The 19,239-nt window shown below is 46.9% G+C and overlaps 1 protein-coding gene across 2 annotated transcripts in view; it reads left to right on the top strand.

Moving 5' to 3' along the window:
* LOC119971925 (synaptojanin-2-like) overlaps positions 1–19,239 on the top strand; it is a 206,679-nt gene that overhangs the window by 163,765 nt on the left and 23,675 nt on the right. For both annotated transcript variants that reach the window (XR_005461948.1, XM_038808263.1), the window contains exons 19-20: positions 5,103–5,321; positions 8,080–8,158. Coding sequence is in view for 1 of the 2 variants with exons in the window: in XM_038808263.1 (XP_038664191.1) it covers positions 5,103–5,321; positions 8,080–8,158 (298 nt within the window). In the remaining variant the exon portion in view is untranslated. The remainder of the gene's footprint in view (positions 1–5,102; positions 5,322–8,079; positions 8,159–19,239) is intronic.

Here is a 19,239-nt window from a genome sequence, read left to right as displayed (position 1 = left end):
AACAGGTCCCTCAACCTCCTAACCCCTACCCTGTGCCAGCCCAGAAATCCACCATCAATGCTCCCTGGGACAAAACGATGGTTCCCCTGTATCGGTGCCTCCATCGAGCCCCCCACTTCTCCCCTATGCCGTCTTCATTGCCCCCAAATTTTGAGGGTAGCCGCCACCACTGGGCTCGTGGTATACCTCGTTGGCGGGAGCGGCAATGGCGCTGTTACCAGCGCCTCCAGGCTCGTGCCCACACAGGACGCCACCTCCATCTTCTTCTATGCTGCCCCTTCCCCGTCCATTACCCACTTACGCACCATCGCTGCGTTGGCAGCCCAGTAGTACCCACAGAGGTTGGGCAATGCCAGCCCCCCCCATCCCTGCCCCATTCCAGGAACACTCTTCTCACCCTCGGAGTCCCATGCGCCCACACAAATCCCGTAATACTCCTGTTGACCCTCCTAAAAAAGGCCTTCGGGATAAGGATGGGGAGGCACTGGAACAGGAACAAAAACCTCGGGAGCACCATCATCTTAACGGACTGCACCCTCCCCGCCAGTGACAGCGGTAACACATCCTACCTTTTGAACTCCTCCTCCATCTGCTCCACCAACCTTGTGAGGTTGAGCTTGTGCAGGGGCCCCCTGGGTACTCTAAATTTAAAAAAATGTAAAGAATGGTGTAATATTGATTGTCTGCTTGAAGACGTCACTACCATATGTAGTAAAGTTGCTAGATCATCTGTTTTATTTATAATTTAAATAATTTTAATTTAAAAATAATTTGATAATAATTAAACATCTCTTGCATGCACTCATTTCCTGTTCACAAACTTTACTCCCTATTGTTACGTTTTTGATCAAGCTCTTTATGTCTAAATTTAGTGTTTCAAATGCCAGTTGAAGTGGCAATTCCATATAAAAACAGATCCGGATGGCAGTACAAACAGCAGTCTTAAGGTGGCAGCGTAGTTCTACTAGGTTTTCTGACACAGAACAATACCACAGATTTAGCAATAGACATGCACATTCTTACTTCGTGTAAATGTAAGGTTTACTTTGTGCCATAAATTTTTATTCTATTTTCTCATCTTTGACTATTCTGATGACCCAATTAATATATATATATATTCACAGAAACATATTTTAATTGAAAGGGTTGTACACATATTTTATTCCACCTCAGTCAAGTTTCTCCAGCTGATTGTGACATATGAACATGTAAAATAGGAGTAGAAGTAGGCCATTCAGCCCCTTGAGCCTTCCATTTGTTTAGAGTTCTATGTTCCCATCTACCCCGATAACCTTACATTTCCTTGCCTAAGGGCGGCACCATGGCACTGTGGTTAGCACTGCTGCCTCACGGTGCGGAGGACCCGGGTTTGATCCTGGCCCCGGGTCACTGTCCGTGCGAAGTTTGCACATTCTCCCCGTGTCTTCGTGGGCCGCACCCCCACAACACAAAAAAAATACGTGCAGGTTAAGTGGATTGATCATGCTAAATTGCCCCTTAAAAGAAAATGATTTCCTTGCCTAATAAGCATCTATCTACCTGTGCCTTTAAAATATTCAGTGACCCAGCTTCCACCGCCTTCCAAGGCAGAGAGTTCCAAAGTTGCACAATCCTCTGAGAGCAAAATTTCTCCTCATCTCTGTCCTACAATAGTGACCCCCTAATTTTAAAACCGTGCCCTCTAGTTCTGGACTCACCCACACGAGGAAACATCCTTTCCACATCCACCCTGTCAAGATCATTCAGGGTTATTCAACACATTTACACCCTTCCTTAAATAAGGAGACCAAAACTGCACACAGTATTCGAGATGTGGTCTCACCAATGCCCTGCATAACTGAAGCATAACATCCTTACTTTTATGTCCAATTCCTCTTGTTATAAAGGATAGCATTCCATTAGCCTTCTTGATGTCATGCTGCACCTGTATACTAATCTTTTGTGACTCATGCACTAGAAAACCTAGATCCCTCTGCACCTCGGAATTCTGCAGTCATTCTCCGTTTAAGTATTACTCTGCTTTTTTATTCTTCCTGCCAAAGTGAACCACTTCACATTTTTCCCACATTATGCTCCAGCTGCCAGATTTTTGTCCACTCGATCAATCTGTATACATCTGCAAACTCCTTGCGTCTTCACAACATACTTTCCAATGTACCTTTGTCATCTGCAAATTTAGCGCCCATACCTTCGCTCCCCTCATCTACGTCATTGATGTGAATTGTAAAAGTTTGAGGCCCCTGCATAAACCATTGCAAATAAATGTATTATTTGAAATTCAATTCTGCACAATTCATTAAGAACAAAAGGCTGTTTGAAGCAATAAAACTTGTTGTTTGACCAGATTCATTAATGTTTTTGTGTGAAGGCCTCTCTCTCAGAAATACAGCTACAAAAAGATGTGGATAGGTTAATTGAGTGGACAAAGATTTGGCAAATGGAGTATAATGTGGGGAAATGTGAAATTGGCCATTTTGGCAGCAAGATGAAACAGCCATTTAGCCAAGTCTAAATGGCGAGAGAACACGGAGCTCTGAGTTGCAGAGGAATCTGGACGTCCTAGTACATGAGTCAGAAAAGACTAGTATCCACATCAGCGAGTACTTAGGAAAGCTCATAGAAAGTCATCATTTATTGCCCTTCTATAGATCATAGAATTTACAGTGCAGAAGGAGGCCATTCAGCCCATCGAGTCTGCACCGGCTCTTGGAAAGAGCATCCTACCCAAGGTCAACACCTCCACCTTATCCCCATAACCCAGTAACCCCACCCAACACTAAGGGCAATTTTGGACACTAAGAGAAATTTATCATGGCCAATCCACCTAACCTGCACATCTTTGGACTGTGGGAGGAAACCGGAGCACCCGGAGGAAACCCACGCACACACGGGGAGGATGTGCAGACTCCACACAGACAGTGACCCAAGCCGGAATCGAACCTGGGACCCTGGAGCTGTGAAGCAATTGTGCTATCCACAAGGCTACCGTGCTGCCCTATTACTACCATGTTACTTGTGGGTGGACAATGAAGGTCTCCAGCCAGTGCACCTTCCAGCTCTTGCTGCCCTCAGTACTTCTTCCAAATGATGGAGTACTGATTTTCCTGCTGAGAGAGGATGGTGGGTGTTTTACAAAGAGGTGGTGTTATGCTAATGAGAAGTGGATAGCTTCATTAGAGGTTGTTCAGAATGAGTCCAAAGGGGTCAGTTTTGTGCTGAAAATCACCATTGTGCCAAGTTTACGATATTGCTTTGCACAAATTTGCTTTGTTGACAGACCAAACGTGAGCAAAAATACCTCATGCAGATCACCATCTGCTGGGCTGGGTGTGCCTTTGTCATGTCCAATTTGATGCCAAGTGCTCCATCAAAGTTTGTTCTTTGTAGCAATTTGATATCACTGAGCGACTTGCTGGGTTCCTTCAGAGGGTTGCTGAGTATCAGTATGGGGCCAGTGTCATGTACGCCCCAGAATGGAAAGGGACGAGAGACTTCCTTCCTGAAAGAATAATAGTGAGCTAGTTGGATCCTTACAACAATTCAACAGCTTCATGTGATTTTTACTTTTTCTCCATGTATATTGAATCTAGGTAGGAGTAATTTGAACCTGCAATTTTGGATTACTAGTCCAGTAACATACACAGTATACTACCATCCTGCTTATAAAGTATTTTAAAGGCATATTTGAGAATATCGCTGTTTCTGCACAGTTGCATGATTACGTTGACACCTTCATCTACCACTGTAGTGCTGTAATTTGGACTTGTAAATATCATTGGGTGCTAAACCTGGAAAATCCTGAAAATTGTACTCGAGGCTGATTTTTGGCACAAAAGTGACTTACTTGGGCCAATTCTGCAAAATCTCTGCTGAAACTATCCACCTCTCATTAACTTCACCCCTTTAATCTTCCTGTGATGTTTCAATAATATGGGCTGTTAAAAACTTTGTCTCAAATCTCATTACTTGTTCGTCCATGGCCATCTTCCAACTTGACTCTCCTGAATGTGGCAGCATCCTCTCTCGTTTTCAAATCATCCTGGTCTCCAGAACTATTAGACTCAGCCAGTTAGTTTATCTGCCCTCCTCTGACTAGCTTCCCCCACAGATAATCTGTTTGCTCTTCCTGGTACAGATGAGCAAGGTTAGGCAGATTCCGTGAAAATCCAACTCCAAATATACGTGTAGGACCTGAGATCAGTTACGATATTTATAGTAACCTGTTCAGATTTGAGGTTGATGAGCACAGTGAACACTGGTATGCTGATGTATTAAATGATTTAATCTTCTGATGCTGCTGTGAGAGGGCTATCACTGAGGAAGTGAGAGAAAACTTTGTACTGGGTGGCACAGTAGTACAGTGGTTAGCACAGTCGCTTCACAGCTCCAGGGTCCCAGGTTTGATTCCCGGCTTGGGTCATTGTCTGCGCGGAGTCTGCACGTTCTCCCCGTGTCTGCATGGGTTTCCTCCGGGTGCTTCGGTTTCCTCCCACAGTCCAAAGATGTGCAGGTTAGTTGGATTGGCCACACTAAATTGCTCTTAGTGTCCAAAAATAAAACTAAGATGGGGTTACTGGTGTATGGGGATAGGGTGGAGGTTTGGCCCTAGGTACGGTGCTCTTTCCAGGGGCCAGTGCAGACTCGATGGGCCAAATGGCTTCCTTCTGCACTGTGAATTCTATGGTCAGTATAACTGAACCACATTACACTTCTGTATTACTTTGACCGTTGAAATTAGGCTTGTCACTGCAGGTATGTATGAAGAGAGGCATTGACATCAATAGTGGACTACCTGCAAGGTTGGATCTGACACAATGCAAATCTTCTTTGCTCGTTCTCTCTTGAGCAGAATTAACTGCTACACTTTTCATTAAAAATATGAATGCGACACTGGAATTCAAGTAAAATATGATGCCAGTATTTAAATCTGGCTGTGGAGAGGCTGTGATTTTTAAAGAGCTGCAGGGAACATTTTGAATTGCGGTAATGTAACAGCCAAAGCCCTGATGATGTTTACTCAAGTGTTAATGCGTTCACACCAGTTTTAATGATGTTTCGTCTTTCATACTTTAACAATTCCCCAATTTGCAATTCAAATACAGGCCTGTGTTAGCTATCTTTGAAGTGAATATTCAGGAGGTGGATGTTTTTGCACGTGAGGAGGTATTCCAAGACATTACATCCTCCCAGGGGCCATCGGATGCAACTGTGGTGATATGTCTCAAAGGAGCAACTAGTGAAGAAAGAGAGGCATTTCCAGATGATCTCAGCAATGAGATAATCAATTGCTTTCAGAGTTATGGCACTATCTTATTGGTGAGGTAAGTGGTGGTTACCAGGAATAAACGACCCTGAAAACACTGGTTCAGTTTTACCTTTGTCTTTTATCGAAGAGAAAGATTTGGACAAAAATGATAACTATTGATTGTTGTGCCATTGCCAATAGGAAACTATTGCTATCTAATGCCAAATTTCATTCGAGCGTGAACAGCATGTGTAATAAAGATAGAAATTGCTGGGAATACTCAGCAGGTCTGGCAGCTCTGGTGGAGTAAAGGCCAAGATTAGTTTTGACACGGCTGGGGTCCGCGACAATGATTCGGGGGCAACCCCGCTTCTCCCATTTGTGGGAGGGCCCCCCATTCTGCAGAGCCTGCTCCATGCTTGAATAGAAGCCCCCTGCCCCCACCCAGCTCTGATCCTACAAGAAGACATTCAAGATTCACCAGGCAATGTCTCCATGCAGCCGAGGCTGGCTTCCATCTTCCTCACGGCTGGTAAAATGCCCTGGCATCTGGAAAATGATGGGCACTCCACCATCCCTCACCATTTATGGAACTGCCCATCTCCCAGACCGTTCCCAGAGGAATAATAAAATCCAGCTCAAAGCTAATCTCTCTGGCCAATGGTCTTTCTTCAGAACGAATGGATTAGAAAGTCATTGAACAGAAATGTTGGACTGGATTACCATTGAGTCAGGAAGACTACGTGACGGTGTCTAAATGGTGGCCGGGATCCAATCCAAGGACTTCTAACCCATTCCTGGTGCCCCCAGGTTTCACCAGCATGGGTTAAGGGTGTATGCGAGTATGGTTTGCGAATCACACCCTGCATTCTGGACCTGGCTAACTTCATAACTGGGTTAATTATGTCCTGTGACCATAGAATCCTTACAGTGCAGAAGAAGGCCATTCAGCCCATCGGGTCTGCACCAACACTCGTAAAGAGCACTCCACCCGGGCCTGCTCCCTTGCCCTATCCCCATGAACCTGTAACCCTGCCTAACCTTTGGACACTAAGGGCAATTTAGCATAGTCAATCCACCTAACCTGCACATCGTTAGACTGTGGGAGGAAACCGGAGCACCCGGAGGAAACCCACGCAGACACTGGTAGAATGTACAAACTCCACACAGAAAGTCACCCAAGGTCAGAATCGAACCCGAGTCCCTGGGGTTGCGAAGCAGCAGTGCTAACCACTGTGCCACCTTGCCGCCCATGGGGTGCGATTCTCCGCTCCCCACGCTGGGTGGGAGAATCGCGGGAGGGTCGGGCGACTCACGACACGCCCCCTGCCCCCCCCCCCCCCCCCCCCCCGTGATTCTCCCACTCCCCGCTTGGATGAATTGCCGCTCGCCGTTTTTCACGGCGACCGGCGATTCTCCGGCCCGGATGGGCCGAGTGGCCTGACGTTCCCGACCGGTTCACGACGGCTGCAACCACACCTGGTCGCTGCCGTCGTGAACATGGGCACCAAATGCTCGTTTGTGGCTTGTGTGGGGCGGAGAGGGGAGTGAGCACCACGGCCGTGCTCAGGAGGCCTGCGATCGGTGCCCACCGATCGTCGGGCCGGCGTCTCCAAGCAACGCAGTCTTTCCCCTCCGCCGCCCTGCAAGATCAAGCCCCCACGTCTTGTGGGCAGCGGGGGGGAAGATGACAACCGCGCATGCGTGGGTTGGAGCCGTCAGCCGTCGTGACGTCAGCCGCGCATGCGCGGGTTGGAGGCGGCCAACCTGCGCATGCGCGGCTGACATTACTTAGGCGCCGCCGTCGTGTCATTCTCGGCGCGCCGCCTTGATGCAAGCGTCAAGGCCTGGCGGCCAAGAGTTACGGAGCGCCGCTCCTAGTCCCCCGGGTGGGGGTGAATAAGGTGCGAGGAGCGGCCTCCGAGGCCGTCGTGAAACTCGGCCGAGTTCACGACGGCCTTCCCGATTCCGCGCGGGAGCGGAGAATTCCGCCCATGGTTTCATCCAGGTCTTGTTGCATATGGACACCGACTGCTTTGGTGCCTGCCCTCATTGTGTTAATAGCAACTGAGTTATGTGTCATTGTACATCTAACTGCTACAAAACTGAAAATAATTTCTGCAGTAGATTAATGTTATTGATGTGACCCTGTATATTGTGACTGTCTACCCTGTTTACAAGAAATAGGGGCAAGAGTAGAACTTGTTGAGCCTATAGCACCATTCAGTACGATCACAGCTGACCTTGGGCTTCAGCTCCTGCCAACTCTCCATATAGAAACATAGAAAATAGGAGCAGGGGGAGGCCATTTGGCCCTTTGAGCCTGTTCCACCATTCATTGTAAACATGGCTGATCATCCAACTCAATATCCTCCCCTCCCCTCCCATATCCTTATACCCCTTCCCCACAAGTGCTCTATCTATAGACACCTAGAAAATAGGAGCAGGAGGAAACCATTCGGCTCTCTGAGGCTGCTCCAACAATGGCGCCCAACTTAGTCATATCACTTGATTCCCTGTGAGTCCAGAAATCTGTGTCTCAGCCTTAAATGTACTTCATGATGGAGCATCCAGAACCCTCTGAGTTAGGGGATTCCAAAGAGTCAGATTCACAACCCTTTGAGTGAAATCATTTCTCCTCATCTCAGTCCTAAATGATCGGCCCCTCATCTTGGGACTGTGTCCCTCAGGATTTAGGTTCCTAGACCAGTGGAGACAATCTCAGTGTCTTCTCTATGGAGTCCATCCTGATAGGAGCTGCTTTTCTCACATTGGTTTTGCTAAAGTATGTTCTACATGGCTGTACAATAATTGTGTTTCTATATTCCTGTTAGGTTTGATCGTGGACAGATGCTCGTAACTTTTCAGGATAGCCGGATGGCTCTGAAAGTTTTGGATCTAGATGGGAGAAAGGTAAGCCTGGTTTTGATGCAGAATGTGTGTGTGTGTGTGTGATGCCACTTTAGCTTTTATTCAGACCCATTTTAGTGTAGTGATCATCACACCAACATAACAGTTGATACTGGATTGAGAACCATCGACTTCACAGTGCATGAGGAGGCCATTCGGCCCATCAAGTCTGCACAGCCCCCGGAAAGAGCACTCTACTTAAGCCCACACCTCCACCCCATCCCACTAACCCCACCTAACCTTCTGGACACTAAGGGGCACAGAACAAGTCATAAGAGCATTTTGACTCTTTCCACGGAAAGGGATCAGTAAATCCATTAAATAGAAGATTTAGAACTCTTTCCCTTTTTATTGCTTGCCTCCTGCCTTGCGCTATAAAGCAGAGTTTTGTTAAGTGAAGCAGGCGCTGCTGAAGCATGCAACAATCGCATTGATGGTAAGTGTCTGCTTTGCACTGAATCTGTTGAGTAAAACCTGGTGGAATGATTTTCAAGAGAATGGGACTAAGTGGCAACAAATCCCTTGTGAATTAAATCTTGAGGTTGTAAAAGAAGTGGCTGCAGAGATGTCAATGCGTTGGTTTTAATTTCCCAGAGTTCCTTAGGTACAATTAGGTAGCAAATATAATTCCACTAGAAGTAGTTGTTTAGTATTACAGAATTAAGTATTTCTGAAAAGGGAGGCATTTTTTGTCGAAGCTTTTGGTCTTGCATTTATCAGGGCAATTTGTAAGAGTACAGTGTCAGGGGAAACAACAGATTTAAACTGTATCAGAAAAGAGTGCTGATTGGTTGGCAAGTGGATTCTGATTGGTAGAAACGGTGCCACGGAGAATGCACCAGTTGGTAGTGACTGACAGTTGACTGTCAAACATTGTTTGAAATTTAAACCAGGCAGCTTGACTGTGATTGCTCAAGGCATTGCCCTAAGAATGAACCAGTGAATAGCTGCCGTTTGTTTTGTTTAGCTGAAACAGACAGGTTGTCCTTTCACAGGGCTCTTGTGTATTAATATATTCAGCTTCCAGTACACGCAAATGTGTCACACTGCGAGCCTGACTGACAATCTTAAAATGTTTATCGACATAATTCTTAGTTCACTGAGTATTATTTAGCAAATGTTGTTCAATAGCGGAATCACATATAATGTGGACACTGTTTTTTGTGTTTTGCAAGCACAGGCTGGTTGCTCAGTCCCTGCTCAGTGCGGGTAACGGAAGGGGTATGCTGTTTAACACGTTTCCCCAGTCTTTTGAGACGTAGGACCTACATACCATTGTCACACTGGAACTGAAATTTACCTACCAAATTACTAATTTGTGTAATGGGCAGAACATCCTTTTGGCTTGGGGGAAGCATCCTGTTAGTGGCGAGTACCACTCGTCTTGCTACTGAATAGCAGCAATGTGAAACAGCTAACTTCAAGTGTTTATCTTCGTGATACCTTGCTCTTCCAGGGTGATAGACTGGGCACTTTTTGGACCCATTCATGAGTAGGCTGTCACTATTGGCCATTATTATTCCATGAGCTAGAACTGTTGTGGGGCACAGCATCAAATGCCTCTTGAAAATCCATATACACCACATCAACAGTGTGGCCCTTGATTTCCTTAATTATCCTGCAGTTGTCTAACCATAGTTTCCAGAAGTTTCCCTACTACAAACTGACTGCTCTGTGATTGCTGGCTTTATCAATGCACCCCTTTCTGAACAAGTGTGTAACAATCACAATTCTCCAGTCCTCTGGCACCTACCCTGTTTCACTCTTGTATTCCTCAATATCCTTGGATGCATCTCATTTGGTCATGGCATCTTATCAATTATAAGTAAAGATCGCCTTTCTAATACCACCACCTCCTCAATTTTAAATTCTTCTAGTGTACCAGTTACCTCCTCTCTCACCTCAATATGGATAGCATCTTTTTCCTCTGTAAAGACAGATGCAAAGTATTTGTTTAAAACCTTTGCTATTCCTTCTGTCTCCATGTGCAAATCCCCTTTTTAAATCCTAATCGGCCCTACTCTTTTACCGCCCATTTATTATTTATATGTTATAGAAGACCTTGGGATTCCTTTTTATGTCTGTTGCAGTCTCTTTTCATGTTTCCTCCTCGCCTTTCTTCTTAGTTTTTTTCAAGAATTGTCTTGCTTTCCAAAACTTGATTTTTGCAAAGAAGTTAAAGCAGATGAACTGTATTATCTAAACATCCAGTGCTATCATTTACTTGCATCTTATTGTTCAAAAACATTTAATGCTCTATTTCAGATAGTTAGTTGGTGAAGGCTAATACTGGAGCCAATCTTCACTCAGTGTTACAGAGTCAAACATATCACCTAATTCAACCACATGCCTGTTTTAGGAAGTTTCTCTTTATTTGTGCTGATGTGAAACTTCAATGAATGCATTCCATCTGCCTATAATTAAACATAATGTCTAAATCCAAGTTAATGTATAACCTGGTCAGTAGCTTGATTTGGAATGGGGAAGCATGGTGGCACAGAGATTAGCACTGCTGCCTCACAGTGCCAGGGACCCAGGTTTGATTCCAAACTTGGGTGACTGTCTGGGTTGAGTTGGCACTTTCCCCCTGTGTCTGTGTGGGTTTCCTCCAGATGCTTTGGTTTCCTCCCACAGTCCAAAGGTGTGCAGGTTAGATGATTGGCCATGATAAATTGCCCCTTGGTGTCCAAAGGTTACTTGGGATTACGGGCATAGGGCGGGGGAGTGGGACTGGGGAGGTGCTCTTTCAGGGGGTCGGTGCAGACTTGCTGGGCTGAATGGCCTCCTTCTTTACTGTAGGGATTCTGTGATTCTCTTCTGGTTTTTCCATATTCAGACAGACTCTCCATTGTATTTTCTACCTGACATCTGTTGTATGTGCATATCGTCCTTTTCATCTTCATCTGTATGTCTCATGTCATCCAGGATGCTCTGTATTAATCTGTCCTACCTTTCCCCATTCGAGGGAATATACCTGCACTTCCTGCATTTTTATTTGAGGGTAGCACATGACTGTCTTTTCTGCCCATTTTTGATTCCATCTCACTTGACTCAGATGCAATCTCATCCCATCAAAGCTGGCTACCCCTCAATTAATTACCCCTGCTCTGGATTGCTCCTTGTCATGACCAACCTTAACCCTATGATGCATTTTTTCCTCTTGTTCTGACCCCATTTAATGACTTGCTGTCGCCTACTCTAATTCTTTCAAACTCTCCAAGTATTCAGTTAACCTCAGTACAACTCTGATATATCCTCATTAACTTATAGGGCGCGATTCTCCGCTGCCCATGCCGGTTGGGAGAATAGCGGGAGGGCCTTCCGACATTTTTTGTGCCCTCCCGCTATTCTCTCCCCCCCCCCCCCCCCGTCGCCCGACCCACGTCACAAATCGGCGAGCGCCGATTCTCCACGGCCGCGAAGGGCCGAGCGGCCGGGCCGTTTTTTCACGGCAGCAAACACACCTGCTTGCTGCCGTCATAAAAACGGGTGCTGGATGCCCGTTTGGGGCATCCAGAGGCCTGTTTGGGGCGGGAGCACCACCGTTGTGCTCGGGAGGGGACAGACCCGCGATCGGTGCCCACCGATCGTCGGGCCTGCGTCCAAAAGGGACGCACTATTTCCCCTCCGCCGCCTGACAAGATCAAGCCGCCACATCTTGTCGGGCGGCGGTGGAGAAATGCGGAACCGCGCATGCGCGGGTTCCGTCAATGGCGTGATGACGTCACCCGCGCATGCGCGGGTTGGAGCCGGCTCCAACCTGCGCATGCGCGGTTGATGTCATGCAGACGCCAGCTGCGCGACATCTTGGCGCGCGGCCTTAACGACGGTCGTTAAGGCCGCGACGCCGTGATTCCCGGGGTCCCGCTCCTAGCCCTGATTGGGGGGGGGGGGGGGGAATCGGGTCCCGGGAACTGGCGTGAAGGCTGCCGTGAAACACGGCCAGTTTCACGGCAGCCTTTACGACTCTCCGCATTTGCGGAGAATCTCGCCCATAGTACTTCCCACTATCAGTTTTTTTACCCCCTCCTCTCTAAATTTCTCCTCAGGTTCCCATCCCTGCGAATCTAGTTTCAACACTCACCAACAACACTAGCAAACCTCCCTGCGAGGACATTAATAAACCGTTAAAATGTAAACCGTTCTTGTTTAGGTCTCACCAGCCCGAGAACCGGCCCCAAAGGCCTCAGAGATCTAAAGCCTACCGTCTTATTCAAATTTTACTGCCACATATTGAATTGTTCAGTCTTCCTATTTTCATGTTCACTAACATGTGGCACTGAGAGCGAGCCTGGGATTACTGCTTTTAATTCTGTAATGTAAGTATAAGGATTGTGAATGTTTTAGAAGACAGCAAAGGGCCACTGAAAAGTTGATTTGGAAAAATAGAATATTTGAGTGAACTAGCCAAGAATATAAAATCAGATCATGAGAGATTTTACAAGTCTAAAGAAAGGAAGGTAGTAACTAAAGTAAGCATTGGTTTATTGGCAGCAAAGACAGAACAGTAGAAGACGCCAGTTTCATACCAAAAATAGGGGGTAGCCTGGGAGTTAATAAAAGTGAGGAAATTAAGAAATTTATATCAGCGGAGAAAAACCTGCTGGAGAAACGCAGGGACTAAAATGCAATAAATCCCCAGGACCTGTTGGCCTACATTCTGCAGTTCTAAAAGAGATAGCTGCAGATATGGTGGCAACGATTTTCCAAAATTCTCTAGATTCTGGAACGGTCCCAGCAGGTTGGAAGTTAGCAAATATAGCAGCACCATTCAAGAGAAGCGAGAGAAAACAGGGAACGACAGACCAGTTAAGCTGACGTCAGCCGTCGGGAAAATGCTGGATTATATTGTTCAGGAAGTTTTTAACATTGCACTCAAAGAAACAAGTCAACACGGTTTTACAAAACCTGTTCAACAAATTTGTGTAAGTTTTTTTCAAGGATTTCACTCGTGGGGTAGATAAAGGGAAACCAAGAGATGTAGTATACTCTGATTTCCAAAAGCTTTTCGATAATTTAGTTATTATCTAAGTGGAAAGCTGACTCAAAATGCGTCTGGGCAGAGGGACCTGGGTGTCTTTGTTCATGAATCACAGAAAGTCGGTTTACAGGTACAGCATGTAATTAAAAAGACAAATTGAACTTTAGCCTTTATTACAAAAGGACTGGAGTATAAAAGTAGAGAAGCGTTGTTGCAATTGTATAGGATTGGTGAGACCACATCTGGAATATCACTGAAAATATTTAAGTCTGAGTTAGACAGATGTTTTGCGCCGTTTTTCTGGCGTAAAACACCACTGTTCCTACGCCTGCATCAGCACTTTGTCTGCAAATCGGAGAATCCAGTCCTTGGTGTCTCAGGAAATCAAGCGCTATGAGGAGCGGCAGGAAAGTGGAGTTTAAGCCCCCAAGAGCAGCCATGCCATGTTGAATAGCGGAGCAGGCTCGGTAGGCCATACAGTTTCCCTTGCTTCCATTTCTTATGTTCCCTTATCCAGTGAAGGGGGAGGACTCGTACAAAGGCAAGTAGTAGAAGAGGAGAAAGACAACAGATTGGAGCCAAACATGCACAGGATCAGTTAATCTCCGAGCACTTTATTTTGTTTATTCATTATCCTCAAATCTTCCTCAAACCCTCTCCACATTAACAGTTCTTACTACTTACTACACCTGCCCTTAAATATTGATAAACTTCCAATCTCTGCACCATATAGATGACATGCTGACATTGCATGCTCATACTTTTACTTTAAAAGTACGTTGCTTACAAATCTGCAAAGTTAAAACGGTCATTTTAATGGAAATGACAAAACCAGCCAAGGTTGTGGTGCTTTTCTTGAAGTTATCTAGCACTATCTCGTGTCTGCTTGGGTCCTCCGGGTGCTACGGTTTCCTCCCACAGTCCAAAGATGTGCAGGTTAGGTGGATTAGCCGCGTTAAATTGTCCCTTGGGTTAATTGTGTTTAGAGGGATAGTATGTGGGAGTGGACCTAGGTGCGGTACTCTTTCAGAGGGTCAGTGTAGACTTGATGGGCCAAATAGTCTCCTGCTCTATATGATACTATGAGGTACATCTCCAGTGACTTATGGTTGGTTGTTAAAGTGTGGACATTTGACAGACACATAAACAGACAGACAAATTAGGAGCTGATTTGATTGGAACCTGAATTCCACATTCTGTCGATCACTGATAGCCTTTGACCCTTGTTCGTGAAGAATTTATTTACCCATGCCTTAAAAACAAAAATTTACCTTGCTTCCATTGGTCTCCTGGGAAGAGATTTCCAATGACTCCTGACCCCACTGACGGAAACCAAATTGTTCTCCTCGGCATCTTAAATGGGAGACCCCTTAATTTCAAACTGTGTCCCCGAATTCTAGACTCTACTAAAAGGGGAAATATATTTTCAGCATCCACCCTGTCGAGTCCCCTCGTGTTCCAATAAGATTACCTCTCAATCTTTAAAACTTACCTCAAAAGATAAGCCCCCCCCCCCCCCCCCCCACCCTCCGCTCATCCCAAGAATCAGTTGTCATGTGAGAGTGCCTTTAGGAATTGGACGTTTAAGAAATGTACCTTTAAGAAATGTAGCTGATCATATTACTGTAGTGATGTCACGGGGGGAGCTGAGCTCACCTCTGCGTTTTGGGAGTTTTAGTTTCAGTTTGAAGAAAGCTTGAGTGTGGCTGTGAGCTGCACTGCTGGTGATCTCTGCCATGAAGGACTATCTCTTAATCATTTGGTGAAATCGGAATTGTAAAAAGGTCTCAGTATTGAATATGAATCTAATGTGCTTCGGTTTGAAGGATTTTTATGTCTTTTGGATGTGTAAAGGAACAGTTTGCAGGATTGGGTAGTGTTGTATTATTTTCGGGATTACCTTTGACAGTGTTAAGAGATCTAATGTTTATTTAAAAGGTTAATTTGAGTTCATGGAATAAACGTTGTTTTGTTTTAAAAACCACGTGTCCATAATTGTGATACTATACCTGGGGAACAAGCCGTGTGCTTCAAAAGCAACAATCCATTAAAGGTGGGGGTTGGTTGAACTCCATGATACATTTTGGGGTTCTGAAAACACCTCTGCCATAACACAGTCAAGCAAACCTTCTCAGAGTTGCTTCAAATATATTTATAGCCTTTCCTAAATAATGTAACCAAGATTATACACAGTGTTCGACACCAACATCCTATAGAATCATTGAATCACTACAGTGCAGAAGGAGGCCATTCGGCCCATCGAGTCTGCACAAACCCTCCGAAAGATCACTCTACCTAGGCCCACTCCCCCATCCTACTCCCGCAACCCCACCAGCAAACCTGCACATCTCTGGACTGAGGGAGGAAACCGCAGCACTCAGAGGAAACCCACGCAGATATTGGGAGAAGGTATAAACTCCACAGTCACCCAAAGTCTGAATTCAACCTGGGTCCCTGGCGCCTGTGAGGTAGTAGTGCTAACCACTGTGCCACCATTACACCCATGTACAACTGTAGCAAAACATCCTTACTTTAATATTCCATTTCTCTTGCAATAAATTACTACGTTAAATTTGCCTTCCTAATTACTTGCCCAAGCTGGCAGGGACACTGCCAAGTTGGCACTGCCAAGGTGCCAGGCTGGCATTTTGCCTGCATCAGGATCGGGCCTGGGGGGGTGCGTTGCCCGTGTGAGGTTGGGGGGAGGGGGGGGGCGAGCTCCAGGGGTTGCACCAGGGGTCGAGAGATTGGGACACTATTTAAAAATCCTGAACTCTTCCTGCACGAATGAGCTCCTCCATGCAGGAAATTACACTGAGTGTAGCCTTGGCAGGATGTTTCCTGCTGGGGTGCTAAAATTAAACAGAATGCTGCCTGTAGTGCTGAGAATGACCCCGCTAATCCTGCCCAGAAGGATTTTTGTATGAGGTTAGATCAGATAGCATCCTTTATGTCCTCTTCACAATTTGCTTTCCTACCTATCTTTGTGTTATCAACAAATTTGGCAACCATGCATGCAGTCCCTTCCTCGATGGCATTGATATCAATTGTAAATTGTAGAGGCCCAACATGGATCCTTTTGACACTCTACTCGTCACATTTTGCAAACCGAAAAAGGCCCATTTATCTCTACCCTATGCCTCCTTTCACTAACCAATCCTCTCTCTGTGCCAATATGTCTCCTCCCCCCCCCCCCCCCCCCCCCCCCCCCCATACCACCCCCCCTCCACCCACATAGAAATATTTACTATGGCACCTTCTAAAATGCCTTCTGGAAATCTAAGTACAGCACATCCGCAGGTTCCCCTTCATCTTTATTGCTTGTTACTTGTTCACAAACTCCAATAAAGTATTCAAACATGATTTCCCTTTCACTAAACCAAGTTTAGTCCGCCTGATTTTATTGAGATTTTCTAAATGCCTCACGAAAACCTCTAATTTTTTTTAAATTTAGAGTACCTAATTCAGTTTTTATAATTCAGGGGCAATTTTAGCATGGCCAATCCACCTACCCTGCACATTGTTGTGGGGAAAAATCCACGCAAACACGGGGAGACTGTGCAAACTCCACACAGACAGTGACCCAGAGCCGGGATCGAACCTGGGACCTTGGCGCCGTGAGGCAGCAGTGCTACCACTGAAAACCTCTTCAATAACAGATTCCAACAATTTCCCTACGACAGATATTAAGCTAACTGGCCTGTAGGTTTCCCTCCTTTCTTGTCCAGAGGAACCACATTCACTATTTTCCAATTTGATGGGGCCATTCCAGAATTTATGAAATTTTGGAAAATTAAAACCAATGTAGCGAACCAATCTCAGCAGCTACTTCTTTTAGCACCCTAGGATGAAGTACATCAAGACCTGGAGACCTGTCAGCTTTTATTCCTAATACTTTTCTCAGTATCCTTTCCTTGGTGATAGTACAAGGGGCTGGTTTAGCACAGTTGGCTAAATAGCTGGCTTGCAATGCCAGCAGTGCAGGTTCAGTTCCGAACAGGCGTTAGAATGTGGCGACTAGGGGCGTTTCACAGTGACTTCATTGAAGCCTATTTGTGACAATAAGCGATTATTATTATTAGTAGTAGTAGTAGTACTTGTTATAGTTGCTTTAGTTATTTGAATCCTCTAAGGTGAAGACTAATGCAAAATATAATTTCAATTCATCCACCATTTCCTTATTTTACATTATTAATTTCCCATTCTCACTATCTAGAGGACAATCGCTCCTTTTACTTACTCTTTTCCCCTTTAAGCACCTGTTGAAACACTTACTACCTATTGTAATATTTCTAGTTAGCTCTCTCCGATACTTTTATTTGTTCCTCCTTATTAATTTTTTCGTCCTTCTTTGCTGGTCTTCATAATACTGTCTAGTTTTCAACCTGTCACTCGTCTCTGTGAAATTATACACTTTCACTTTGATACAGTCAAAGGGCGGAGAGTCTTAAAGGCTGCCGTGAAACTGGCCGTGTTTCACGGCAGCCTCCGTGCCCCCTCCCGGGACTCGATTCACCCTCCCGGTCGGGGCTAGCATCGCGGCCCCTCGAAGCACGGCATCGCAGGCTTAGCGAACGTTCGCTAAGCCCGCGCGCCAAGGGTCACGGCGGCTGACGCGCACGATGACGTCAGCCGCACATGCGCGGATTGGACGGCTCCAACCCGCGCATGCGCAGATGTCGTCATCACGCATATGCGTCAAACCCACGCATGCGCGGGCCGTCATGCCCCTCAGCCGCCCGGCGGACTGATCCTGCGGGGCGGCGGAGGAACAAAGAGTGCGCGGGTTTTGGTGCCCACCGATCGCGGGCCCATGCCACCCTTGGCGCGGCCGTGCCAATCGGTGCCATGGTTGTCGGGAACGGAACTTTGCGGCCGTTTTCACGAACGGTGAGAGCAGGTGTGTTTGCGTTCGTGAAAACGGCCGTAAAGGCCTGGGAACTCGGCCCATCGGCTAGGGGAGAATCGCTGTTCACCGTAAAAAAAGGGCGAGCAGCGATTCGTGTTGTGGGGCGGCCGTGGGGGGGGGGGGGGTGAATAGCGGGAGGTCTGGAAAAATGTCGGGAAGGCCGTCGTGGGCAGCGGAGAATCGCGCCCAAAGTCTTGGATGGTGCACCCTCCCCTTAAGAGTCTTTTTTTCACACTGGATTGCACCTTTTTTGAGTATTCTGAAATATCTCTTTGAATGTCTGCCACAGCCTATAATTTCCCAGTTTGCTTTAGCCAGCTCCCTCTTCATGCCCTTTCAATTGCCCTTATTTAAGTTTAAAACCCTATGATATACTCATGGCAGGCAAATTCTAGCCTCAGAGTTCCTGCCTGTAGAATAGTCTCACATAAGGGGCGGAATTCTCCGCTCCCACGCCGGGTGGGAAAATCGCGGGAGGTCCGCTCTCGCACCTCCCGCGATTCTCCCACCCCCCCCCCCCCCCAAAATGGCGTGTCGTGTTTTGCGACACGCCGCTCGAAGAATCGCGGGCCGCCGTTTTTCACGGGGGGCCTAGAGGGGACTGAGCACCACAACCGTGCTCGGGAGGGGACAGGCCCGCGATCGGTGCCCACCGATTGTCGGGCCGGCATCTCAATGGGGCGCACTCTTTCCCCTCCGCCGCCCCGCAAGATCAAGCCGCCACGTCTTGCGGGGCGGCGGAGGGGAAGACGGCAACCGCGCATGTGCGGGTTTGAGCTGTCAGCCATCGTGACGTCAGCCGCTCATGCGCAGGTTGGAGCCGGCCAACCCGCGCATGCATTGCTTACGTCATTAGGCGCGTCGGACGCCTCATTCTCGGCGCACCGGGCCTTGACGGCAGCGACAAGGCCCTGAGGCCAAGTTTCCCGGCACGGGCCTCCTAGCCCCCCGACGGGGGGAGAATAGGGGGCCAGGAGGGGCCTCCGATGCCGTCGTGAACCTCTCCGGGTTTCACAACGGCGTCAGGCCTTTGGGAGAATCCCGCCCATAGTATTTTCAGAGCTGGATGGCACGGTGGAGCAGTGGTTAGCATTGCTGCCTCACGCGCCGAGGACCCAAGTTCGATCCCGGCCCTGGGTCACTGTCCGTGTGGAGTTTGCACATTCTCCCTGTGTTTGCGTGGGTCTCACCCCC

This window comes from Scyliorhinus canicula, chromosome 1, assembly GCF_902713615.1.
Source record: "Scyliorhinus canicula chromosome 1, sScyCan1.1, whole genome shotgun sequence".
Lineage (NCBI taxonomy): Eukaryota > Metazoa > Chordata > Chondrichthyes > Carcharhiniformes > Scyliorhinidae > Scyliorhinus > Scyliorhinus canicula.
This window is presented reverse-complemented; position numbering and strand designations above follow the sequence as displayed.